Consider the following 27,696-nt stretch of genomic DNA (forward strand, 5'->3'; position numbering starts at 1 on the left):
TTCTGGGTTTTTTTTCTATGAAAATTTGGCCATCTCCTTTTTAAGAAATCTTTAAAAACTTCGAAGGAAAAAAGTATAATCTTAACAAACAATACAAATTAATGTGTACATGTGTGTATTGGTGACATAAAAACATCGAAAATTGCTAAATATGTGTTAGGACATAGTCAACCACAATTTGTAGGACGTAGGTACTGACTGATGACACGACATTTAGGTAAAAGAACGGTCTTTATTTTGGAAGGTTATTCAGGTACATTGTTTAAATAAAGACAAATATTACACACAAAAAGTAGTCACATCTTTGTACAGATAGGTACTGAGTACCTATACTTTGAGTCCCGCAGTCGGATAAAAAACGATTTCCATTGTTCTTATAAAGTCTTATCTAGAGAATTAGCTACGCGATAAATAGTTTTATAATCAACTCAATACCCCTGCAAATAGTTTATTACCATCGGATAAGAATAACAACAACAATTTAATTTTATTATCTTTTTATTTGAACGTTGATAACACGCGCGCCATTTTGTACCGAGGTGTTAACTCAATCGTCGCCCCACCACAGACAATAATAGACTCGTAATTTACCTACTTGGTAAGAAGTTTGTAAACATGGGCGCGAAAGTGAACGAAGATTTGCTGTCAGAAAGGAAGAAATGTGAATTTAATGTTGAAGAACTTACTAATTACTTGGATGGAGGTGCAAAAGCGACTGAAAATCGGAGGAAATTGGGTAAGTACGCTTTATTTACAGAGTAAAACGCAAGTTAAGGATGTGTGAGTGAGTGTGATAGTAACAATAGATACCTACTTATATGGGTACATAATATATGTGTATGTTGATGAATTTTGTATTATTATTGGATACAATAGATACAAGATTAAAAAAAAAAAAACATGGATAAACGAAAGTTAAGTCTTTTTGTGAACGAAGTTTATCTTGTTAAAATTGTAGATTTACTTTACCTACCTACTAGGTGGTATGATAATCTGAATAATTGTAAACAGATAACAAATTGCAGTAACTATCGGTCATATCTTTAATTTATTATGTAAGTGATAATGATGTTAGGTACCTACTACAGTTCAAGGTCCAAATAAGAGTTAGTTGTTTTAATTATAATGAATCTAACTTCAAACAAATGCACAGCTACATGAAAATGAGGAAAATCTTTATAATATAAAACGTACATACCGAGTGTTATAATTGCGTAGATGTTATTGTAAAGAACCTTGGTAGTAATTAACAACTTTCATGCAATATAAATGAATGATTTCATAATTCTGAAATCATGAGTTTTATATAGGTATCCAAAAAACATGATTAAAAAAATATTAGGCTTAGTATTTGCCTCAGTTTTTCAAGCACTAAAATGCAGCTCCCGTCTATTTTTCTAGCCAGTGACCTCCGCAGGACTGGGCCAGCTGTTCTGGCTTCGTGTAAGCTCAGCATGAGAGAAATGCCAAACCAGCGACGGTTGTGGTTGGCTTTGTGTAAACTATGCTTTAACTTAAGCAATATTTTGCACTAGAACAACTACTCAACAAAATTTGTATACCAGGCGCCTTCTTACAATTTAAGCGTATAGTCTAACCTAACCAAAAAATAAAGTCTCAATCAAAAATGAATTCTATTATTACAGAGCGTAAAGTCCTAAGTACTAAAGGTCTCATTGACAATGTTCCTGAAGAATTCCTTAGTCATAAAGAGAAGTATGAGAATGCCGTACGTAAAGCAGTTCTGTTCTATAAGGCTATGAAAGATGCTGAAGATCCCAACCTATCTGAACAGGAGAGAGCTAAGTAAGTAGACACTGTAGAAGTCAATTAAGTTAATGAGGATAGATTCACTCGAACTAGATCAGTTAACAATCTTACTGTAGGAACGATAATGCATGGAGCCGAACCCAATAAAATTGGGAAAATGGCAGGTGGATGATGATTACCTAGAGAAAGCTTAGGTAAACATGAAATAAAATGGATAAGGACGAAATAAGATTAATGTCTAATATGCTGTACACAAACTGACTAAAATTACTTATTCAGTGTCAAGCACTAAACTGCACATCTGGATAAAAAGTAACCTTTAACCATCCTTGATAGATGTGATATCACAACCTAGAACCAATTTTTCAAATCGGTTCAGTAGCTCCTCAGATATGTTCAATTAATAACAAAACCAACTCTTCAGCTTCATAACATTGCTATAGGTACCTACATTAAATCTGACTGACGTGTATTTCTAGCAGTCCTCTATCGACGGAAGTATAAATACGTCATCTTATCATACTTCCTTAATTCCTCTTTCAGTACCACATACCGCAGCCTCCTACCTTCAGCAGTTTTCAAAGACAACTCCCCATTTACTCTACACGTAGCTATGTTCATACCAGCTATATTGGGCCACGCTGACGAAGAACAGAAGAAGTACTGGATGAACAGAGCCAGTAAGATGGAGATCATTGGCACTTATGCACAGGTAGACAACTTCTTCTTTCTCCTGCCCTGTCCCCAATTTAACGTGGGGTCGGCGCAATATGTAATTTTCTTCCATTTTCCCTTGTCACTCGTCATGCTGACACTTCCTATTCATATCACCATTCAGGCAATCCATCCATCTTTTCTTAGGTCTTTCTCTTCCTCTCCATCCATCTACATTCATACTTAGCACACACTTTGTTGCATGCGTATCATCCCTCCTCATTACACGCCCATACCATGACAATCTTCAACTTCTCATCTTTTCTGTTACTGGCGCTACTTTCAGACTTCCTCTAATGTAATCATTCCTCACTTTATCCGTTCTTGTAACACCACACATCCATCTACAACAGGTAGACAACTGAAACCTGAGTAATGGTTTTATTCTATCAGATTTTAAACTGGGAATAACTAATGGTCTCTGCACACAGCGGGCGCGGCGCGACGGGACGGGACGGCGACGCGACGCTGAGCAGTTGTAATGTACTAGATATTACGGACGACATCACACAGAGCCGTCCCGCTCGGCGCGACGCGACGCGACGGTCTAGTACATTGTGTCGCGTCGCCGTCCCGTCCCGCCGCGCCGCGCCCGCTGTGTGCAGAGACCATAAAAGAAAAGAGAACAAATAAAGAAAATAAACTTAACTCTAAACCACAGTTTATTTGGAAACTAAAACTATTTCACCTTAATTATGAGAATATTTCAGAAAGCCATAATCGTAGTGACACCCATTTATTTTCAGACGGAACTTGGTCACGGCACATTTATCCGTGGTTTGGAAACAACTGCTACATACGACCCTAAGACTGAGGAGTTTGTGATGCACAGTCCAACCCTAACCTCTTATAAATGGTGGCCAGGAAGTTGTAAGTAAACTTATTCATTTTCCAGTAGAATAGATATAGATCGTAGAAATTGCTGAGGTTGTATAGGCATAATAAACTTGTAATGGAGTACAATTGCTCAAGGAGAACGAATTAATTACTGCATTAAAAATAGAATGCACGAAGGAATTCAGCTATATGATAAGTTACCAAAAGATATAAAGAGTACTAAATCATGCATATTTTACGTAATATTATGAATGCATGAAATTCAACATGGCAAGTGCATAGGATCCGATAGCGAATCGTAGCGAATGACTAGGTATTATTTCTTTTGATGACCTGCAAAATGATCACCTGCTGCGTAAACACTTTTGATTGTTTATCTAGGTATCCTCCTATATCTCCTATATATCCTATTTTTTACTACCTATATTTAAAAATGTACGTTTCACTAATTACGTGAAGGAATATTCTTCTTTTGGGAAATAAATGCCTTAATTCTTTGTATACCCGAGACACCATTGATTCTCTATTGTTCTACAATAAGCGGCATACAAGCAGTAACCACATACCTTCGTTCCAGTGGCCCACACTGCTAACTACTGCGTAGTAATGGCTCACCTATACAGCCAAGGCAAAAGCTGTGGTATCCAGCCTTTCATTATCCAATTGAGAGACGAAGAAACCCACATGCCACTCCCAGGCATCAAACTCGGAGAGATTGGAGCTAAACTTGGCTTTAATACGGTTAATAATGGATTCCTTGGCTTTGAGAACCATAGGATACCCAGGAATAGGATGCTGATGAAGAATGCTCAGGTTTTGAAGGTAATATTAAAGGCTGTTTTTTACCTTTAATTTAGCCGACACAAAATTTATTTCTTAGTTTGGCAAAGACAAAATTTCGTTTATTGTATTCATTCTACCGGTTATGTTAAAGTCACCTCAGTCAGGTTGCTGCTGAAAAGTTTACGCATAAAAATACCATGTACGATAGCCCACAGTCTCTGTTCTGTGTCAAATAATGACATGATAATTCAGATAAATAATGTAATCCTTTCTAGCCTTCTAGCAAGTAGGTATTATACTTGATGAATCTTTAAAATTCCTCTCTACAGGATGGCACATTCAGAAAGTCTCCAAACAGCAAACTAACATACGGCACAATGGTGTACGTGCGAGTAGTGATCGTCAACGGCATGGCTAATCAGCTCGCTAGAGCTGTCACTATAGCTGTCAGATACTCTGCTGTCAGGAGACAATCTGAACTGAAGCCTGAGTAAGTATTCAATGCAGTATTTTTATTAATAGGACCTACATTTATAATTTTAGACTTCTTGATGTATTGTTTTTTGCTGTATAGGTGTAAGTTGTGTATAATTGCTTTTAGCAAATAAGTAGGTAGCTAACAAAAGCTAGCTAGTTTAAATATTTGGTGTACATGATGAAGAACCTTAATACCTACTCATTTGATTTCCCCAGAGTTGAAAACGTTGTGTACGATTTGGTCTTTGGATTGAAATCAAAACATATTTATCTTGTAAAAGAAAACTCACTTTGCGTAACACAAAATATATCCTAGTCTCTAGTCTCCATTAAAACCTCTTTCTTAAACCCCCAGTGCTGGAGAGCCTCAAATCCTGGACTTCGTAACCCAACAGCATAAGCTGTTCATCGCCATAGCCTCGAGCCACGCTTTCAGTCTGACGGCTAAGTGGCTCACAAGAATGTATTACAAGGTCACTGCTGACCTGGAGAAAGGGAATATGGATGAACTGCCTGAGGTAAGATGGATTACAAAAAATTATTTTGCTTCAATACTTCTTTATAAAAACACTCAGTGATCTTTACAAAAACATAGACTAAAATTACAAGAAGTAGAAGAAACTGCAGTAGATCTACGAAATGAAATAATTATCTCCTCTTAACATTTCGAAAGAAATCATCAGCCTAGCCTTTTCCCAGCTATTTTGGGGTTGGCTTCCAGTCCATACGGAGGCAGCTGAGTAACAGTATCTTACAAGGAGCGACTACTTATCTCAATCTGACCTCCTCAACCCAGCTACCTAGCCAACCGGGTACCTTTATAACTTTTAGTAATAACCGTTGAAAGTCAAATCTGCAATAGTAACGTACCTAAGACACAAAAATGTACTTTAATCTTCGCAGCTTCACGCCATAGCTTGCTGCTTAAAAGCAGTGACATCCTGGGACACATCGGCCATGACAGAGCGCTGTCGGACCTCATGCGGCGGTCACGGCTACATGCTGTCCTCCAACCTTCCTCAGATATATGGGCTGGTCACTGCAGCCGTCACCTATGAGGGAGAGAATACTGTGCTCATGTTGCAGACTGCCAGGTAATGTAAAAAACCCTTTTCCCATGACACGGGAGAAATTCCTCATGTGAGGCAAAGTTTTCATAAAAAAATATGCTGCAATACCGCATACCGATACTAAGTTATTGATTCTAAGCTTAAAATCTCCCCTTAACTAACTCTTGACTTTATTTTTGATACCAAAAGTTAAGTCATTGTTGGTGAAACATGAACCCATATTACCTACATAGGGGCGTCACATAAATGCATTTTTAGTTAGTAAATCTGAAATAAACTGTCTGCTTGATATGAACTGACACAGGCTGATGATGTATGAGACACAATTAGTATCAAATATAATATATTTAAATAGCGTCCATTTGAAGATAATTTGGAATAAGATTAATGTGAGATCTAAAGTCATCGACCTATAACAAATTGGTGAGAATTAATTCGATTAAAAATGCAAAATAAAGCAAACAGAAAATAAATAGGCAGGCGGGAGAGGTCAAAATATATGAAGAACAGTTTAATAAACTCATCATGGCACATGATTCATTGGATTACTAAAAACGTGAGCTTTTGATAACAAAAATGAGCGACATAATAAATTGTGAATATTATTGCAATAGGAAGATGATTCATTTTTAGGCTAACATTAAGAGTACCACAGCACACTGCAGACTAAAAAGTCGGAAGTTAGTTGACCTCATGGTTGACAATTTTTTTTAATAGAATAATAATATCTTGATTCCAATTAAAATTTTCAGTAAACGGGTTATTCCTCCCTCCTTGCGTCGTAATTCCTCAATGCTGAGGATCCTGACCTCCCCTTTTCATCATCTTCGAATAATATGGCATTCATTAATCTGATTTTTGTATACGGTTCTTCAAACCATACAGACAGAATTGTGTTGCTGGGGAGTTTGTTCCACCTTTTCTTCTTCCCAGCAAAAACACATAGGAAGTGGTGAAGGGCGGGCGTTTTGGGGGCTGTCTTTTGTAGATTTGACGTTCAAAAAGTGCTGATTTTCAGCCTACTTTGAATAAATGACTTTTGATTTTGATTTTGATACCGGCTGATTGCCTGATCTTTGTAATGTGCGTGCTACTATTCATCTTCATACTGATTAATGAGGCCAAACATACTATCGTCCAACTAAAAGTTTGCAGAGTGCGGTTGCTCTAAAGTGGCTAACGGATTCATAACATTTATGGCGACTTTGATTAAGTGTTGTATTGGATTCAATATTATGTTTGAATCCATTCAGTTTTTTTTCTATATCATCGATATTTTTATATCGATTTTTAAGAGTTGCCTTATCAGTTTTCGATTTGAGATCCTGGTTCAAGATACGACGTTATTATTATATGTTAGGTCGTTAAAAACTCGATCAATTATGTTAATCATCAGTTTTGGAAGTGCATGTCGTTCTAAAAGGATGAGTTATCTTTATTGGATTTTTTCGCTAAATGCTAGGTTTCATAGATGGTGACTTGGCGAGACATCCCAAAATCATGTTCGAGAAGAAAAAAGAAATTATTTTGTATGATTAACTTAGACCAAGTACGATAGGTGTGATAAAAATGATGGTAGAGGTTTATATCAACTGACAATAATACTGACATAAAATTCTCTATTCATATTCCAAGGCACGAATATTATGGAAAAGCCAATGCCAATGCCTATTTATAGGTTTCTTCTTTCAGGTCCTTAGTGAAAGCATGGGAGCAAGCTGCAGCAGGTAAACCCTTAAGCCCAACAATGTCTTATCTATCAGAAAAGATCGACAGGAAACAGAAATGGGACAACTCCGTCGATGGAATTATCAGAGGCTTCCGAAGAGTCGCTACTGGGTAAGACAATGTAGTAATCTAAAGAGTATGTAGTAATCTATGGAGTAGAAGCTTTTCCTGAATTTACTTACAGTTTATTCTGGCTTCAAGATTTACACTACCTAGATAAACTCACACTTAAATATCCTCTTATATTACTACCACGAGACCAGTCTTTACGTGGAAGTCGCCCTTTGTCTGTTAGTTATCAATACTGCTGAATTACCAAATGAGTAGATCTACTTTTGGCAAAGATGATCCTGGATAACTAGTTACTTTTTCATGTGTACCTACTTGATTCTTTTTTACCAATTCTATTTCATTCATATTAGATCCTTTTCAAGATTTCACAGTACCTAGTTACATCATTTACTTACTGTGCTTGTAGTAAAGTAGCATCAGCAGTAGCTAGTATGAAGAAATATATCAAACGAGGTCTCGGTCCTGAAGACGCGTGGAACATGTCTTCAGTACAACTGGTGGCAGCTTCTGAGGTAATTTTTATTATTTAATTTTCCCTTATAATTAAAAGTAAAAAATAAAAAAACACTTCTACAAAAAAATAATTCAAGTGTTAAGAGCGTGTACGCTCGGCGCGCGATGTCAACTTTAGGTAATTCAACGCAAAAAACCGCGCAGACTAGCGTCGCGGCTGTGTGCGTGCCTATCATACTTCACGTATAGTCACACAAACCATTTTGATCCTTTCGAGTGAAATTGGTAGAACAAAAAATATATTATTTAGTAAATAGTTAATAGCGGGAAAATAGTGTAAGTCTATGGATGTCTAAAATATAAAAGCATGAAAATAAGTCGTTAATACTTACACTCTTTTGCAAAAAAATCGGGCACCTATGAAAACCTTGGTTTTGAGGACTTTCTGTATATTACATACAATTTTCAACAGTACTAAATAGTCGACTGATGATTAATGACAATGTTAAGAGTTTCTGTATTTTAACCGATTTCAAAAAAAGAAAGGAGGAGGTTTCAATTAGATTGTTTTGTGATTGTTCTCGATTTCTCAAAGACGCTTGGACCGATTTGAAAAACTGATTGTTTATATGAATGGTCCAGTCCATCCAGACCGAAAAATTGTGGTCAAATAACAACAATTGCCGGAAAGCCAAATATTGGTGAAGAGCTTGGGTTTACCATTGCAAATAAAGTTTTAAGTTATCTATCCTATATGCTTCAAAAGTTATTCGAGATCAAAAGTCAAAATTTGGGTACATCCAAAATGAAAAAAAAAAAAAATATAGCTCGATTGGTAACAGACATCTGCAATAAGTGATTTCTAGCATAAGGAGTCCGCCATATTGGATTTAGACTCGCGACACATTTTTTTTCGAGTTATTCATAGCAAGCCCTTTCATTTGATACCCATATCGTAGGAATGCATTAAAAACATTTTTTTCTCCATATTGGATATAGAATCATACATTGTCATTAAAACTGAACATTCAAACAAAATTTCAACTCAATCGATAAAAAAAATATGCTTCAAAATTGAGCTTTAAATAAAATAGTAATGTATCAAGATTTGTTGGTCGCGCTTGAAATGTACTCTATTCTCGGTATCCACGGCAGAGGTTATTCACCCTACGCGATGTGACGGAGCGACACGTCCTCTCTCTGTGAAGCCTTGCGGCGGTCTGGTTTGAGTTGACTCGCGTGCAGCGTTTTATAGTAGTTTTTAAATAATTTATAAAAAAATAAAAACGAGAGATTAAATTATAATATAAAGTTTATGTTTTAAAGAAAGAGTTATATTACTATAGTAAATAATTGTTATATTAAATTAAGTAAGATAGATAGGTAAAAAAAGCATTTGAAATTCACAATTTTTCACATTGTTAAAATATTTTTTTCTGAAAGATAGAGACCTAAATCAAAAAATGTTTTCAACTAACTATAGGCATGGGGATTTCGTCTATGAGTAAAAAAATAAATATGATTAGATTTGCCACTGTTTTCACATGAATTTAAGCTTCGAAATAGACGCTGAACGGGAATTTTATAAAACATCTGTTACGTTATAGGGGTTTTAAGTATTTAAACTACACAAATTGAAATTTATGTTCAATTAACTATATAGACAGTGAAATTACCTTGCGTTATTAAAAAATAACATAGTTATAGGATAAGTAGTTACTGAGAAACAGTGGTTTGAAAAGTACCATTTTAGGCCAAATGGCGCGCGGTTGACGTATACGCTCTTAAATAGGCTTTAATTTGAGAGTATTTTAGTACATTAGTCCGTGAATGAAATGTGTTGAAAATTACACAAAAACTCCGAAAGTGTCATTTTATAAATAAATCGTGATTAAATTCCGAGATCGATATTTTTGCATTCCACTAATCTAGTTATAATAAATTACCACAAAAGATATATGGCTTAATAAATACAGAAATAACCAGGCGAAATTGTAGACAACCATGTTAAAAGCTTTGACCGGCAAAAATAACATAAAGTTCACGACCTCAGAATCCTCATATAAACAAATTCGGGCCATAGCAACAAGATAAGGCAGGAAGTATAAAAACAAACTGTACTAATTAACACTAATATTCTTTGACAAAAACCTCATAAAAACAGTTTGATAAAATTATAATTAAGTATGGTCTAAACACGCGAAGTTGCTTGGCGCTAATGGATTTCCTAAGTTAATAGGCTTGTGTCCATATTAATATATGTAACGGTATTAATAAAAATATTAGATTAAAACACGGTTGCTCCTTCTATTAAATTGTCTACATTAATCAATAGATATGCAGTCGAAACTAATATTGAATGTTTTTTAATTGAACTATGTAAGTTTTTGCATTTGTTAGGATTATAATTAAGATATCGTTTTGATTAGGGGCGTGGCTGAAAAATGGGTGTTTTTTTAACAATTAATATTTTGATGGTTTTTGGGAGATACGGTCATTGATTTTTAATAAATTTAGCCATATGCCATATTATAGGTAATAAATGATATGTAGACGCTGGACCCACCGCTTTTTTTTAAGCTGTTCAATAAAGTGAAGAAAAATGATCCACTGTTTGTGACAAATTAATCGTCCTTTATGAACGAAATAAAATAACGTGTTTTGGAAAACATTAGGTTATATTAGAAAAAAACTTCTGAGTTATTCTTCTCCTTAAGTTAATACCTACATTTTATGACCTAGGCCCACTGCCGAGCATTCATCCTATCTACATACAAAGCCGAAGTAGACAGGACGACAGGGTCTCTATCAGAGCCTTTGAGAAGACTGCTCAATGAGCTGGTGCAGCTATATGCCATCTACTGGACCCTAGAGAAACTTGGAGACCTATTACTGGTAAGAAAATTCTTTAAACGTACCAAGAGAATCTTGAAGTAAGATATAATCGTATCAAAGCGATAAGGCAAAACAAATTTTGATTTTGAAAAAGATTTCTGAGAGTTTTTGCATCTTTGGATTAATTAAAATACGAATTATTTGCATATATTTGTATTTTAAAAGCCAAGTTGATATTTATGGTTGCAAAAATGATAACGTGAGAATATAAAGCATATGAAACACCAAATTGTAGATCAACAATAAGTAAGGCATATGCATAATATTTATTTTGGGAATATATGTATGTTAAAAAAATACTAATTTAACTAACATCCGGTACCATCTTCTGAGTAATGGTAATAAACCGTACAATACAATGATTAAAAATAAACAATGAAAAAACTGCGTACTCGTCCAAACGGCTTTATCTCCAATCTATAGTCTACTGATCCCAATTATTATCACAGCATCTACACTTGACATAAATATGTACAACCTAATAGCAATTATATCGTACTGTTAGATAATAAAGATAAATCTCAAACATAACTGGATCACGCCAAAATAATAGCGTCCAACAATAACTTTGATTATCTGCACCAGTACAGTTAAATAATGTGGTGTAAAAACTCCTTGCACGGTCAAGACAAAAACATATATTTATTGTCTGTGGGGCGGACATTTTATGTCTTTATTTTTATTGGATGCAAAAATGTAGCTTTGATAATTATAGTATCTGCTCAAGCGCTAGTCTTCTAAAGTCCATATTTTAGGATCAAAGACATGTTTAAATGTAAATGTAATTTCAGCGGTCTTCTATCCAATCAAAATTTTGCCATAAACCCAATTAGAGATTGTTCTATGATCAATATCAAGTCATCAATGCATGGATATCAACTCTTCTACTTAAGAATTTAGGTAATAGCTTGTCAGTCAGTCAGTTAATTTCACATTTACAAAATTAGCAAAGATGAAAGACGTGATTTAGATTTTTTTAGTACCTTTCACGGAGTTCCCGGCACATAATTTTTTAAGTGTTTCTTGAAAAAATGTCGGCGTTGACTGCAATCCTTCTTGCTATCATAAAAAACATACTTTATACCATTGTGCAGGTTTAATGCAAGTTAAGGTAGCCTCGCGTACCGTTTGACGAATACCGTATAAGGGAAAAAGATTGGCAGATATTACCTAAATAAAAAAATATGCATAGAAGGTGTGACTTGTGGGAATTCTTTATGCATTTCCTTATTGTCATGCTTACTGTTATTTTTTTACCGTTGTTGCAAATATTTTGGTTTATTTTAAATACTTTAAAGATACCGCTTACTTAAACTTGATTAGCTAGACATAATCTCTATAGTTTAAATCGATATTAGACCGCAAAATTACGAGTGCAAAAAGTTTCAAACTAAACGATGTATGGACCAAGAGTGACAGTTGTACGAATTATGAAGAATGATGCAGTGAGCATGCCTTATCTAACGGGGCAAAAACTAAACGAAGGTATTTGAAGATTAGTACATTAGGTGCATAGGTACATAATGGGAAATATTTTATCTAAAATTACCAAGATGGGAAAGTATGATGATAAAACTAGTTAGTTTTACGAAAAAGCTCTGAATCTATCATCACGTTTTTTGCAGAGAGATAGTTTATTAGCTGTGACTGGTATCCAGTTTTTATCTCAATATTAATGCACAGAAGCCACGAGTAAAATTAAAGTTAATAATAACTAAATGACATCTTTATTTAAAACAGAACGTCATTCCTGCATTTTGATAACTTTGCAAAATTAATTAAAAACTTCGTTTTGTCGGAGTAACCAACAATTTATTAAAACGATCTCTATATTTTTGCAAAACAACCACTTTTCAAGTTTCTAACCAGGTGTCACGAATGATCTAAATGTGGAATATAACTAGTTTTCTAATAAATTATACGTTTGGAGAAATTTATGGATATTGGACACAATAAAACATGGTGGAGAAAAATCTGCGTGAATAATTTATGTGACCTCTGATTATAGTGTCTGATACAATTTGTTGCATTTTTTAATTTATAGTTTGTTGATTATAATAAGTAGAAAAGGTACTAAGTAAAAGCTACACTTAGTGTGGCTGTGATATGAAGCTATCATAAGTGGGGCCCATCAAGACTAAAGCCTGCCCGGGCTGCGGGATTGTTCGAAAAGTTGCCGCGGCACTGGTACATTAAGGGCTTAAGAAGGAACATGGTGGGTTGTAGTCAGTAAGAGTCTGACACTCCCTCACGCTCCACCCGCAGGGGTAGGGGTCATTTGATGATTTCCCACCAAAAGTAAGAAAATTTTGTGAAAAGTTGAGCTTTTCCCACATCATAAATTATCTGATTTTCGTTAATTGTTATTGCATGCCATTCTAACAGAAAAATAACTTTCTGGGGCATTCTGGTAAAAGAACCGGTGCTTTTGTCATTATGGCTTAATACAGTTTGTCAATCCAAAGTTCATCACGAAGGAATTCCAAGGACTATGCCATGCGTCCTGTCGAGTCCAATGCTCCGATTCTCATTAACTTCCTTCACATAATTTATGTTATATTTTACGACGCTAAATAAAACCATTTTCAACTTCGCTATCGGATGTAGTTAACATTTCTCGATTTTATTGCTTTCGTTTTGTTCCAACTCCTTATTTTTGTCATAAAAATCAAGCTCGATTTTATATAAGAATCGATTAACATTATTTCGATCACAAGCCATAAATCATACATATTAAATTATGTGTGAAGATAATTAAAACAAATTAATTTTAATCTGAACATGTTTTTTGTACCCGAATATTAAAGGGTTGTTAATCTTATATTTCTAAATAAGAGATAGATTTTCATTAGAGATTTTTGGTTTCTTGTGTTGTGACAAATAATATTTAAATTGAATAAATTATGCAAATTAATAATGGTCGTAGTTTAGCTCAGTGTTTATTTTAAAATTTAAAGATAATGTTGCTTATGAGTTATGTGATAATTACAATTTATGGTGAACACAAAACTATTTTTTTTTAATATACCTACTTATTTTTATTAGAAAATATTTTCTTCTCTTCTTACTTAACTTATAAACATCTTACTTAATGTTAGCTATTCTGTATCTATCTGATCATATTTCTGACCATTTTATAGAGGTACATACGAATACTAATATTCCTACGTCACCCTTAAAAACTTTCCATGTAGGTATATAATTAAGCAGGACTGAAGAATTTCATACCTCGTCCGACCTACACTATTTTAACGGCTTATAGACTCTTCTATTCATTGAGGTGTCAAAATGTAATAACCACTTAACACATATAAAGTCTATTATGATGCTGTTAACTGACAAAGGCGTTTTTTGCACGCAACTGTAAATGGCTTGCTTATCTATCAACAATGGTTATGGCGTTGATTACCAGTTTATTATGGTCCAGTTGGCTATGTTAGGTGACGCGGCGATGCTTATAATATTTATTTATTTAAAATACTTTTTGCACATTGTACCTACAACGGCAGACTTAACGCCTTAGGCGTTCTCTGCCAGGTAAACTAATATGGCACTGGTTTTCCTTAACTTATTTGCGTAGATCGAGTGTCATGAAGTGGGTAATAATATGGTTTTTAAACAACACAGGGCAGTAATTGAGGAATAAATCCAGTAATAATAAAGATAATTGTTCGATCTAGAATTCCACCTTCCATTCAGAATCCCATTTCCACTTTATTGAATGGTTCTATCCTATCAAAGACTATCCTACGATCTTAGGAGACCGACACAACGTACCATGCCAGTTCGTCTACGGACTCCCTTTAATATACATGACCAATTGACCATATCTTATTTTTGGTAGCTTTCAACCTCTAGGAAACTCTTCATTACTTACATGAACAAATAAACAAACCGATAACTCTCTATATACAAATAACCTTACCATCAAAAGGTCTAGGATACAGTTAATCAGTTTCGGGGTCAATACACGGACTTGCAACAAAAACCCATCCATCTGACCGACTCCTAATATATCAATATCGATCATTCTGATCAACTGGGTCTGCGTGAACAACAGTTGTTTGAGGTACAGAGCAAAAAGTGAAAGGAGTCATTTGTTTTAGTTTGAGCAGGTGACAAATTTGATAAAAAATCGCAAGGCTTAATAATAGATGGGATTTGAGCCTACGTATTTTTTGTGTAGGAATATTCCTATGCGAGAGTTGATAAGTATTTCTATTATTTAAACTGCCGCGTGGGTTGCAATGATCGTGAGTTCGCGTCCTGGGTCGGGCCCAAATCGATTTTCACAAAGCAGCCCGGAGTCTCAATTGGGGGTCTCACACCCCTGTACCTGGAAGGTACGTAAAATTGGAGTCTCCAAATGCTACTCAGTAGCAGTCAATGTTATAGAGGTAGTTAGTTACATGTCAGAGGCCGTCAGACGGATTTGAGAAAACTCAGACACTAGGGCTTCATCCTCCGAGCCTTATTCCCAACTATGTTGGGGTCGCTACACTAGGGCTTGTGGGGTGATTAATCCTGCATCCCTGCATCCCACCTGCTAAGAAGAAAATACCTATTAATTGGTATTTCCCAATGAGGAGCTTAAATTAGTGAAAAAGTTGGAGATTATAGGAATTTCCGCCTACGCATAGGCGTTTTAATCACTACATATTTTTAGCAAAACAGCTATTTATAACTCCGTTACGGCATATTTATAATCTCCGTTACAGCATAGTCGCTAAGCAAAAAAAAAAAAAACTTAGCATAGTGGCTTGTCTTAAAAACGGGGAGGAGTAGTTAGATTCGTGATAAACTAGCTTACGCCAGTGGTTTCACCCGCGTCCCGTGGGAAGTACTTCACGTGTCCTTATAAAGAGTACCATATACCCTCCCTTCCTCAATGAATGGGCTGAACTGAAAGATTTCAAATCCGTAAGCGCCTTCAAATAAACATTTGCACATGTACCTAAGACATGTGAAGTTAGTTTTTATTGCATTTTTTCATGCAAACGTTAACATGACCATAGTAACTGTTAGGCTTGACATGAAGTAATGGTTTAACACCGAACACACCGTCTCGTCTTATTAACATATTTATTGGGTCAAAAGTTCATAACATGACTTGAACTTTTTGTATAAAATTAGGGGTTTTTTGTACATGAAGTTAATAAATTAATAAGTGTCAAATGAGTTGATTTAATTATCTACCCTATTAGTATCTTCTTAGCTTGTCCATTAATTTATAGCATCAACAGATTTTTATTTGTAAAGGACAGAATGTTTTTTAAGTGTTATGAAAAATAGCTTTATTTATAAGAAACCAACGTATCTTTGAATTATAGATATGTGTACCTTATTTATTTTAATATTTTTTGGGGTAATAATAATAATTCGTGGTTCCATTTACATTTGAGGGAATGACTTCAAATGCTCTTCAGGAATAAGTTGATATTACATAACTTCTACCCTTTTTCAGTACACATCGATCTCTGAAAATGATATTCGTGAGCTGCAGAGCACATACGAAGACTTACTGGGGAGGATCCGGCCGAATGCTGTGGGACTTGTAGACGCATTCGATTTTAGTGATCAGGTCAGTTTGAACAATAAGGACACCTGCTGTCATTTGTTTTGAATAGTTTTAAGTATACCTAAATTGTTTATTTGCTGTTGATCAACAACTCTTCTGGTTATATTTTTAGATTCTGAACTCCACCCTGGGAGCATACGACGGTCGCGTGTACGAGCGTCTGATGGAGGAAGCGCTGAAGAGTCCGCTCAACGCGGAGCCCGTCAACCAGAGCTTCCACAAATACCTCAAGCCTTTCATGCAGGGGAAACTGTGATGATAGTTTTTGTGATAACATTATTTTTATGAAGCATTGTATCAACTTTGAAATCATGTACTACATGTAAATAAGTGGTTGTTGGTAGAAATAAATAAATCAGCATGTCATTTTCAAAGTTTTGTTATATTCAAAAATGATTTTCTTTCATAAAATAAATACATAATTTAATAATGACTAATAAATGCAATGGTTGCACCTCGCAAATACATCAAGACAAGTTTTGTTCGTGTTGAGTAGTCGTCGTGATGTGGTTGCTGTGCGGTGCTCGCTGACTCACTCACACAGACACAGCGTTGGCCTGTGCGGATCCGAAGCCGGAGGAGTTGGCCTGAGAGTTGGTGACCCTGAGCGCGGCGCCGTGAGTCCTGGCGGAGGAGGCGGCGCTGCCGTAGCCGTGCGTGTGCGCGTTGGCGGAGCTGCGGGAGCCGCCGTAGTACTGGCCCTGCAGGTCCGAGCGCGCGAGCCCGTACCCGGCGGCGTTCACGTTGGCGGCGGCCTTGGCGACGCCGGCGCCGTGCGAGTTGGCGGTCGACTGGGCGACGCCGCCGGCCGCGTGGCTGTCGGCGACTGACTTGGCGGAGCCGTAGCCGTTCACGTCAGCGTTTGCGTTGGCGGAGCCGTAGCCGTGGGTGTTGGCGGCAGACCTGGCGGCGCCGTAGCCGGAGTGAGTGTTGGCCTGGGCCTGGGCGGAGGCGGGGCTGTCGTACAGGGTGCCGAAGCGCCAGGAGATGGTCCGGCCGGCGGCGTGGCCGATCTTAGCTGAGGAGGCGGCGTTGCCGGAGCCGATCACGTTAGCGTTGGATGACGCGATGCCCTGGACGGGGGTGGCGACGTATTGGGTGTAGAAGAGGGGAGACTTGGCGTCGATGACGGCTGCGGGCTCGTCAGCTTGCACGGCGGGGACGGCGGGGTACACGATGCCGGCGGCGCTGTTTGTCTGCGCGGAGGACTCGGCGGAGCCCTGGCCCTGAGTCTTGGCGGAGGTGCTGGTGGAGCCGTAGCCGGAGCGCGCGTTGGAGTCGGCGGAGCCGGAGCCCTGGGTCTTGGCGTTGGAGGAGGTCACGTAGTTGCCGATGCCGCCCTGGGTGTTGGCGGAGGACTGGGCGATGCCGTCGCCGTTGGACTGGGCGGAGGACAGGGAGGCCACCTCAGCGGGCACCTCGAAGTTCTGCTGGTAGGTGATGACGGCAGCAGGCGCGGGCACGGGGTAGTAGGCGCCGTTGTGCGCCTGCGCGACGGCTTTGGCGCCGCCATACGCGGCGGTGTCGGGGAAGGGCGGCGCGTCGTAGGTCTGCGCCTGTGCGATGGCCTGTCCGGGGTACACGTAGCCGTTGCGCGCCAGCCCCGCGCCGCCGCTCGAGCTGCCGAACGCCTGCGCCGCGTTGCCGTTGGCGTTGGCTTGCGCGGTGCTCACGTCGCCGCCGTAGCTGCTCGCCTGCCCGATGGAGTAGGCGCGTCCGTCACGGTATTCTACACCTGCGGACAATGGGAACATCAGTATCAACTTTAAAGACATGTGAGGTGGATAACAATACTGCTCTGTGATTATATTGCACTGGATTTGTAAATTGATAATGTAATGAGGGAAAATTGGGTGATCTAATTTGTGGCTGCGTCTATCAAGTTGGTGTGGCTGACTCACCGTTTATGAGGACGGGGTTGGCGCGGCACAAGGCCAACATCGCCACAGCTACTACAAACTTGGTCACCATGTTTACAATGCTCAGATCTCGACCGCTCAGAGGACACGGCTGACTGGATACGGTGAGAGAATTTCTCCGCGCTTATATACTAAGAAACTAGTGCCACCACTCCGGCGCAGCGGAGCCATACCTACGAACTTCACCTACAAACTGATACTCATAAATTATGTGATGCTAGCGATCTGTGACGCGTCGATATCTATGTGATTTTATTAATTAAGGAACATTTTATTAGTACATTAGCGTCGTTTAGGTACACATTACACGGTGCATCGACCTCTAGCGTGTTCAAACTCGGTGTATTATGCACGAGTGGTTTATTGGTGATATCATTATAAGTTGCGAGATTATAGTTCATAATAGATACAAATTGATTTCAAAAATGTTTTATTTAACGTAGCTTCCATTTACTCCAGATGATTAAAGATTTAATAGAAAAAGTCGCTTAATAAGGCTATTAATAACGACATTAAGCCTGGGCATTTTGTCATCTATGAAAGAATCGATTTGTCATATTTACGCAAATAAATTATTAATTAAGCTGAAGTCACAGATGTAATGAATAGCGGTAGGTAGCCGCTTACTTATTTGTTTATAATACTTTTCAAGTTTAACCCAGACTCCTAACAATTTCTTAAACATTTTATTATGTTAAGGTAAGATATGACCATCTACAAGGTGTTGATTTTCATCCGTGCCATATTGAAGGACGTAAAAGAACTCCCTACGCGACAGAAAGTAAACAAAATTCTATTTAAAAAAATTATGAATCATTTTGGAATCTTATTCATTACCTATGTCATGATCTCCCGAGCCTTTTCCCAACTATGTAGGAGTCGGCTACCAGAATCTTTTTCATTATGTTTGTTCATAAAAATAGTACTATTTTTATATCATGGTATCTCATCATAATATCATGTAGTGACACAAATTGCGCAAAAAAACGCCTTAAAAAACCATGGACCTGATTTTGATAAATGTCCAATGATGTCTTTTTGGGTTACATTGGTAACAGGAAATAAAATATTTTGGGTTATTCCGTACCTTATTACTTATCATATTATGAGAGTCTTTGATATTGTCATATGTTACTTCTACACACTATTTTATCATGGGAGTTTGGTCCTCATATTAAAATCTTCATAAGCTTAACGTTGCATGTAGGCGCGCGGATATACGCGAGACACAATTGATTTTCTGTTGTTTTATGAATTGGCAAAAAAACAGTTAAAGCTTCATAACTGGATAGATGTTTGATGATGTTATATCAAAGTAAGATAAATATGTTTAACAACATTAATTCTGTTCTGTAAATATAGACATTTTTAGATTGATATTTAGTTCTAATCCACAGAATTGTAAAATAAGAGTGTTCAATCAACATGCAATGCATGCATGTTTCAACGTGCAAGAAAGTGATATCTCAGCTTATACATCAGAATAACAAACAGGCTACTTTTTATTCAGATGTAGGAACTAGTTCCCTCTGGAAACTGGTAAATCAGTATAGTATAAATAATTGTGTATTTTGTATAAATATGTAATTAAAAATATTGACGTTATTGTTATCTATCATCATGAAAATACTCGAGAAGCGTCTTCTGTACTACAAAAAGGTGCTACGAGATTGCATGCTACGGCGAGCGCGTAGCACGGTACACTTGTACACCTACATATACATAGGACAGCGGTAGTTTTCGAATGATGGTTTTGCGCCGTATATTTAAATAAATTGGTGTAATACCTACATTTTGTAAGAAAATAATAATTATAATTGATACTAATCTAGATAAAAAAAAATTGAATGTAATAACAAACTATCAGGACTAAAAACAAATTAAAGGACAACCAATTGTCTTAAAGTAGACGCACACTGCAAACTTTTAGTCGGCCGATAGCATAGTTTATTTGGGCTCATAAATTAGTATGGAGATGAATTTATAGTATTCAGACAATTCAAAGATCAGGGACTTGGCCGGTATCAGACCTAGGTACTGAAATATTTGATTGAATTCACAATAAAAAAAAAAACTGTACTGTACAGTCTGCAGTATGCGGGTACTCTTACTGAACTTCTTGACTTCGACTTTCAGTGGCACTCGATTTAGGTAAACCTATTTTGCATAAAGAGTTCAAATACCTACCACTTCAACGCTAAAGTTAAAGCGGCTTCCATAGCAAATATGTATGGATTAATCATATGCATCGTCACCCTCCTGCCCTTATCCCAATTTTATTTGAGGTCGACGCAGCAGGTTAGGTCCTCCCTTACTCTTCTACTTGCCGTCATCTCACAAGGCACGTTCTTTCTAACTAGATCGATCTAATCTATGGATAAATAATTAAAAATTTAAATAATGTAAGATAATGATTAAGATAAGATTTTAAAATGAGCTAAAATGTGCGATTAAAAAATATAGTATACCTAACCCGCGCATCTTAGATAAATGTTTAGATAAACTTTTATTGATTTATAAATACGAGTTTTTATGGAACCGCGGTTTGATATTTTTGCCATTAATTTGTAGCTACCTAAACGAGCTTTCTCAATAGGTATTGTATTAATAATAATAATAATAAAGCGCGTGATCTGCGTTTAAAGTCCGCCGAGGTATCCTCACCCTTCTCAGCCGCTCATGTACCTGTTGCCCTCTTGTTGCTTTTCAGTGACTGATTCCCGGGGGCCCAGTAAGTGAGTTGGCGAGTCTCCACCTGCCATTTTTACGTGTATTTATTACATTGTTATCGGCAGGTGCCATAGTTCCCATAGTCTTCCCATTCCTAGTCCACTAACATCCCATCACAATAGCCCAAGTAGTTTTCATCCATAGTTAGCAATAGTTTAGCACAGAACCGGGGATTGTCCTTGGGTACATTTCTATAGTGTATACAGGGATAATCGTCGGTTTTGTGTCACCATTTCATTAAAGTTGTCTCAAAAGGGCTTCAGCGTGTTGGCTTCGGCCCCACGTTCGCCTCCCAAAAATCCGGGACTCTATAGTCCCGAGGTCTGGAAGAGACATACATTTATAATAATAATACTTTTATTTCGGATAAAAAATAATCCATAGAGTGTTAGTAAAACATACCTATAACAGAAAACTTATTATCTAGTGTTAGTACCCATCACCCTTTGCACAAACTGTCTCATGATTGGAGAGCTATAGCTCTCACCTACTGTTCTCAGGATGCTGTTGCAACTGTCTCTCACTCTCCTCAGAAGCGATGCCGTTTTTTTGCGCAAGATAGCGTGGAAGCCATCAGTGCGAGCTCGCACAAACATCTCTGAGGCACTACAGTACCGAGGCAGTCTCAAGAGCATCCTGAAAGCATTATTATACTGGATGCGCAGCACATCCAGCGATCTTTTAGTGTAACTGACCCATAGATTGCCCGTGTACATACTCTGGCAATACGCCTTGAAAAGTGTGATTTTCACTAAGTCAGTACACCGAGCAAATCTACGGGCCAGCATATTACTTCGGACCGCTAGAGCCCTCCGCTCCTCTCAATATCTGCATCGTCTTTAAGGTCGTCAGCAAGAAAATGACCAAGGTATTTAAAAGTTGATACCCTTTTTATTTTTGATCCGTTAATATATAGATCAGGTCCATCCTCACGGCTCCTGCCACCGACCTTAAAGACCATGCATTCACATTTTTTAACATTATAAATTAAACCATGTGCAGCAGCGTAGGTTTCACACACGTTAAGTAACTCTCTGATTGCCCCTGCTGACGGACCCAGCAGCACCATATCATCTGCATAGCTAATGTTGTTAATTCTAACTCCACCAACGCTGCATCCGACACGCATGCTGCTGAGTTCCGCTATGAGGTCATCTACATATAGGTTGAAGAGCAGGGGGGATGTCAGACCTCCCTGTCTCACCCCACACTCCAACCCATACGGCTCAGAGAGTGTACCGTCCCATTTCACCTGATTGGTTTGGTTACCATACCAATACTGGAAAATTCGACATATATCTACCGGTATACCTCTGTCTCTCATCTTCCCCCAGAGCACATCATACGAGACAAGATCGAATGCCCTGGAGAGATCAAGGAAACAAGCGTATACCGGCGTCTTGCGATCTACGTAATATTGAACCGTATGCTTGAGACTTAAGATTGCACTTTCGGTTGATAGTCCGGGTCGAAACCCGAACTGTGCGTCTTGAAGATGTATATAATCACTTAAATAAGAATCAAGCACACCGTCCAACACCTTTGCTATTATTGTAGCGAGAGAAATAGGACGGTAGTTACATTTGTCCGAGATGTCACCTGTTTTGTTCTTCACAATGGGAACCACAATGGTCTTCATTAGATCAGCAGGCAAGTATGCATGACTAATACACATTGTGAAGAACATAGACAGAACTCTCGGCAGATGGATACCTGCGTGCTTCAGGTGTTCGATGCTGAGCCCGTCATGTCCTGGAGATTTCCCTCGGCTCATACTATTGATAACTTTGCTAACTTGTTTAGCTGAGAAAATTATCGGAGATCTCCTTCATGACTGCCGGGCCCAGAATCGCTCACCAGGGATGAGGGACCGAGTGGGGATTGAACTTTAAAATGTTCTTTAAACATATTTGCTATATCTCCGGGTTCAGACACCCTCCCACAGTCACAGGGAGACCCGTCTTCGCATCCAACTTTTAGTGGACTTCCAAAATTTACCAAAGTTTTCGTAACTCGCTGTTCAGCTAACCTATCCATAATAAGCTGTTCCTCGTTATTCTGACAATATTTCAGTCTTACTTTAAAAGATTTTCGCTTCTCACACATTTCATCATAGATAGGACCTGAAGAGGGACGATTGTTTTGTGTCCAGGTTTGAAAGCTAAACCTAGCCTCTCTGTGAGCGTCTTTAACATATTTGTTCCACCCACAAACGCGCCTACCCCGCCTCGGTGCCCCCTCCCGTGCCGGTTTGGACTGCCTAGCCGCCGCACATAGTATTCCAACAATTTGATCATACAATCTGTCCAGAACAACTTTATGCTCGGCCAAGCCGCATGAGCCCCTACCGCAACTCTCAAACTCATGGGGAAAATTAACGTCTCGCAGCTTACTATTACAAAAGTTATGGTAATCTTGCGATTCTGACTTTGTTCTTTCTCCCCATAATACAGAGTTCCGACAGTAACCTCGACTCTGAAACTTTGGCCTAACTACTTCTAAATTACATTCAACACAAATGGGTAGATGATCCGAAACATAAAGATCTTCGGAAACATCAACACCTTTTACAGTATGCCAAGCTGACACTGACACCAGAAGGTGATCCAACCATGTCCTACTTCCATAAACATCACTTATAAAAGTGTAGGTATCACTGTCCACCCCCAGCTTCTCTATGTCAGCACAAATCCAAGACTGGTCACTGCAAAAACTCATTAATTCTTTATAGAACAAGCTGTGAGGGTGAGCATTACTGACCTGTCATCACTGATCGCGAAGCTAATAAAAATCAATTTGCAAAATTATTTTAAATTATATTATTGATAGATAGCACACATCCGGATTTTTATACATATTTAATAACAGTAAGCAATATTAATTTTGAATTATGTATGAACATATATGTGCCTTGTATTATTGTGTATTTTGTGAGTCTTTACAATGTGCATTTTATGCATGTTTATTTTTCCGTCGATAAAATGAAACAAAGGTTTCCTTTATTTCAATATGTGCACTACACATTATAAAGACTCATACTGCAATGGCTGAATGGCTTAATCTGCCTCTGAAAACCCCAATACCCACTGTAGGATTCCATGGTGTTTCTGTGAGAATTTTTTTGCTGCTCGTTCTCTCTAAATAGTAGGTAATTTGGCTGATCATAGATGCGATCATTCATCTGCTACGAAAGACTTTATTGATCCATTTGTTACCTGTTCAGGCTATTTTTCATATGTAGAGAAGACGGGGCGATGGCAACAGAATTGGCGACAGGATCATAATGATGCGTTTACATAAATAGGGTTTAGGAAAAATAAAAACGTTATTTAGTCATTTTCTGTTTTTCATATTTATTTTAACGTCATTTTTTAGGACGAAATTGTAAAGAGACAGTCGAAATAAATAAATAACAATAAACTAATAAATGCACTGGTTGCACCTCGCAAATACATCAAGACAAGTTTGTTCGTGTTGAGTAGTCGTCGTGATGTGGTTGCTGTGCGGTGCTCGCTGACTCACTCACACAGACACAGCGTTGGCCTGTGCGGATCCGAAGCCGGAGGAGTTGGCCTGAGAGTTGGTGACCCTGAGCGCGGCGCCGTGAGTCCTGGCGGAGGAGGCGGCGCTGCCGTAGCCGTGCGTGTGCGCGTTGGCGGAGCTGCGGGAGCCGCCGTAGTACTGGCCCTGCAGGTCCGAGCGCGCGAGCCCGTACCCGGCGGCGTTCACGTTGGCGGCGGCCTTGGCGACGCCGGCGCCGTGCGAGTTGGCGGTCGACTGGGCGACGCCGCCGGCCGCGTGGCTGTCGGCGACGGACTTGGCGGAGCCGTAGCCGTTCACGTCAGCGTTGGCGTTGGCGGAGCCGTAGCCGTGGGTGTTGGCGGCAGACCTGGCGGCGCCGTAGCCGGAGTGAGTGTTGGCCTGGGCCTGGGCGGAGGCGGGGCTGTCGTACAGGGTGCCGAAGCGCCAGGAGATGGTCCTGCCGGCGGCGTGGCCGATCTTAGCCGAGGAGGCGGCGTTGCCGGAGCCGATCACGTTAGCGTTGGAGGAGGCGATGCCCTGGACGGGGGTCGGGACGTATTGGGTGTAGAAGAGAGGAGACTTGGCGTCGATGACGGCTGCGGGCTCGTCGGCTTGCACGGCGGGGACGGCGGGGTACACGATGCCGGCGGCGCCGTTGGTCTGCGCGGAGGACTCGGCGGAGCCCTGGCCCTGAGTCTTGGCGGAGGTGCTGGTGGAGCCGTAGCCGGAGCGCGCGTTGGAGTCGGCGGAGCCGGAGCCCTGGGTCTTGGCGTTGGAGGAGGTCACGTAGTTGCCGATGCCGCCCTGGGTGTTGGCGGAGGACTGGGCGATGCCGTCGCCGTTGGACTGGGCGGAGGACAGGGAGGCCACCTCAGCGGGCACCTCGAAGTTCTGCTGGTAAGTGATGACGGCGGCGGGCGCGGGCACGGGGTAGTAGGCGCCGTTGTGCGCCTGCGCGACGGCCTTGGCGCCGCCATACGCGGCGGTGTCGGGGAAGGGCGGCGCGTCGTAGGTCTGCGCCTGTGCGATGGCCTGTCCGGGGTACACGTAGCCGTTGCGCGCCAGCCCCGCGCCGCCGCTCGAGCTGCCGAACGCCTGCGCCGCGTTGCCGTTGGCGTTGGCTTGTGCGGTGCTCACGCCGCTGCCGTAGCTGCTCGCCTGCCCGATGGAGTAGGCGCGTCCGTCACGGTATTCTACACCTGCGGACAATGGGAACATCAGTATCACTTTGAAGACGATGTGAGGTGGATAACGATACTGCTCTGTGATTATATTTCACTGGATTTGGAAATTGATAATGTAATGAGGGAAAATTGGGTGATCTAATTTCGCGGCTGCGTCTATGAAGTTGGTGTGGCTGACTCACCGTTTATGAGGACGGGGTTGGCGCGGCACAAGGCCAACATCGCCACAGCTACTACAAACTTGGTCGCCATGTTTACAATGCTCAGATCTCGACCGCTCAGAGGACACGGCTGACTGGATACGGTGAGAGAATTTCTCCGCGCTTATATACTAAGAAACTAGTGCCACCACTCCGGCGCAGCGGAGCCATACCTACGAACTTCACCTACAAACTGATACTCATAAATTATGTGATGCTAGCGATCTGTGACGCGCCGATATCTATGTGATTTTATTAATTAAGGAACATTTTATTAGTACATTAGCGTCGTTTGGTTCGCGGTGCGATGACCCCATCCTTGCTTGACATATTATAAGGTGTAAGGTGAGCTTTATATTGCTTGCAAATATAGAAAATGGACCTGGCTCTTTTGTAGCTCGATACTTAAGACTTCATAAAACCAAAATTATGGTCAGACTATAAAAGTGTATCATAAAATGCTAATAGCCTGATTATTATGCAATGTAGTTATACTAAGTCAGATGCATAAAAAACCTCATACATACTGTACAAACAAAATTCTGAATCAATTTCTCGATACCTAATTAATTGAGTAGGTAGTTACTTTTTAGTTGTATATCAATTTGCCATTGATCTGCAAAAATTAAATATAATATACAAACTAAACTTCTCTTTAGTAGTAAATTAGATAATTCGTGTTCCACAGTAAGCCTGGCGGCAATATAGGTACACAAACAGATTTGACAGAAGCACGCGGCGGTCAAATGGTTAGCTTTTCTCATATAAAGGTTCCACCTGTTTTTCCATTCGACCGAATGGAACAACAACCGATTTGTGAATCGAGAGACTGAATTTATGCATTGCATGTTACTTATAATCTTGTTTGTGGTTGTCATCATCAACACTTAATTCTCCAATTTTCTATCGGGGACCAGGATGCCTGGTTATATTAGTGAGTATACATCAATCTATTTTCACATGAAATTCCTCTGTCAAGTCGTCACCTTTCAAAACAAGCAATCAGTGAGACAATTTGCTGTCTCTTCATCAATAAGCTTATCTGACGTCAGCATCCTGTCAATAAAACAGAAATTAAGGGTAAGCCATAAATTCTAACATGATGTTCTACGACAGTAATTATTTGGACCATGTACTGCCAAGGTTAAACTACTAATACCCGTAACGATGGGAATCAAAACATAATTAAAAATAATAATTGCTTCATAAGCCGAAGAAAAATGACGAATTTCAATTAGCAAATCGATAATCGTAATATCGATGATGAAATCATTATTTTTGTCAATCGATCCAGATCATTTTGCTTAAGTCTTTTTAACTAATGTTCTTTTTTAAATGTTCTTTGGTCGTAAATTAAACTTGTATGACTAGTTCACAACAGGATATTTTTGATGGCTGTCATCAGACGACACTTTTTAGTGTTAGGATATAAATATGTATGATGTACTGGTGATAATTGGCGTAGGCCATAATTTAGTTTTATGCCTTTGTGTAATCTACTTAATACTAAAGGTACCGTTTTGATAGGTAAAGCTTATTGACATAAAAATAAGCTAGAAGAGCGACCAGTAAGCTTCAGACGGACATCGAATGGCGTGCTGATGAATTTGCTAGTTCTATGGAAGCATATATGAATATTAAATTTTCTCCAAAGCACTGATCACATCATATAAGTAGATTTAGTAGTTTACCTATAGCTTGACTATTGGTGTGTTTCCTATAGAGTAGGTACGTCTTCAAAATAAATAACCTAACTAAAAGTTT

General features: G+C 39.2%; 2 protein-coding genes across 2 annotated transcripts; one reads left to right on the top strand and one right to left on the bottom strand.

Moving 5' to 3' along the window:
• Window positions 1–417: 417 nt before the first annotated feature.
• Window positions 418–16,751, top strand: LOC110380004 (probable peroxisomal acyl-coenzyme A oxidase 1). Its single transcript, XM_064043491.1, has 13 exons — window positions 418–736; window positions 1,647–1,806; window positions 2,314–2,482; window positions 3,231–3,354; window positions 3,899–4,143; window positions 4,434–4,594; window positions 4,937–5,099; window positions 5,485–5,675; window positions 7,344–7,490; window positions 7,858–7,963; window positions 10,647–10,799; window positions 16,264–16,380; window positions 16,490–16,751. The coding sequence occupies exons 1-13, from the start codon at window positions 616–618 to the stop codon at window positions 16,631–16,633; spliced, it is 2,001 nt and encodes a 666-aa protein (XP_063899561.1). The 5' UTR covers window positions 418–615; the 3' UTR covers window positions 16,634–16,751.
• LOC110380005 (hornerin) lies at window positions 16,741–26,070 on the bottom strand. Its single transcript, XM_049836664.2, has 4 exons — window positions 25,915–26,070; window positions 24,552–25,747; window positions 18,279–18,420; window positions 16,741–18,112 (listed from the first exon to the last, which is right to left on the bottom strand). Exons 1-4 carry the CDS (start codon window positions 25,982–25,984, stop codon window positions 16,914–16,916), a joined length of 2,607 nt encoding a protein of 868 aa, XP_049692621.2. The 5' UTR covers window positions 25,985–26,070; the 3' UTR covers window positions 16,741–16,913.
• Window positions 26,071–27,696: the final 1,626 nt, after the last annotated feature.

The sequence above is a fragment of the Helicoverpa armigera genome, chromosome 3, assembly GCF_030705265.1.
Source record: "Helicoverpa armigera isolate CAAS_96S chromosome 3, ASM3070526v1, whole genome shotgun sequence".
Classification (NCBI taxonomy): Eukaryota; Metazoa; Arthropoda; class Insecta; order Lepidoptera; family Noctuidae; genus Helicoverpa; species Helicoverpa armigera.

Bases quoted from the DNA above. Each gene is read 5' to 3' on its own strand.
- LOC110380004 (XM_064043491.1), top strand. From the start codon at position 616: ATGGGCGCGAAAGTGAACGAAGATTTGCTGTCAGAAAGGAAGAAATGT. The intron at 3,355-3,898 runs GTAAGTAAACTT...CCTTCGTTCCAG, and splicing joins TAAATGGTGGCCAGGAAGTT to TGGCCCACACTGCTAACTAC. The intron at 7,491-7,857 runs GTAAGACAATGT...CTGTGCTTGTAG, and splicing joins TTCCGAAGAGTCGCTACTGG to TAAAGTAGCATCAGCAGTAG.
- LOC110380005 (XM_049836664.2), bottom strand. From the start codon at position 25,984: ATGGCGACCAAGTTTGTAGTAGCTGTGGCGATGTTGGCCTTGTGCCGC. The intron at 25,748-25,914 runs GTGAGTCAGCCA...CATTGTCCGCAG, and splicing joins CAACCCCGTCCTCATAAACG to GTGTAGAATACCGTGACGGA. The intron at 18,113-18,278 runs GTGAGTCAGCCA...CATTGTCCGCAG, and splicing joins CAACCCCGTCCTCATAAACG to GTGTAGAATACCGTGACGGA.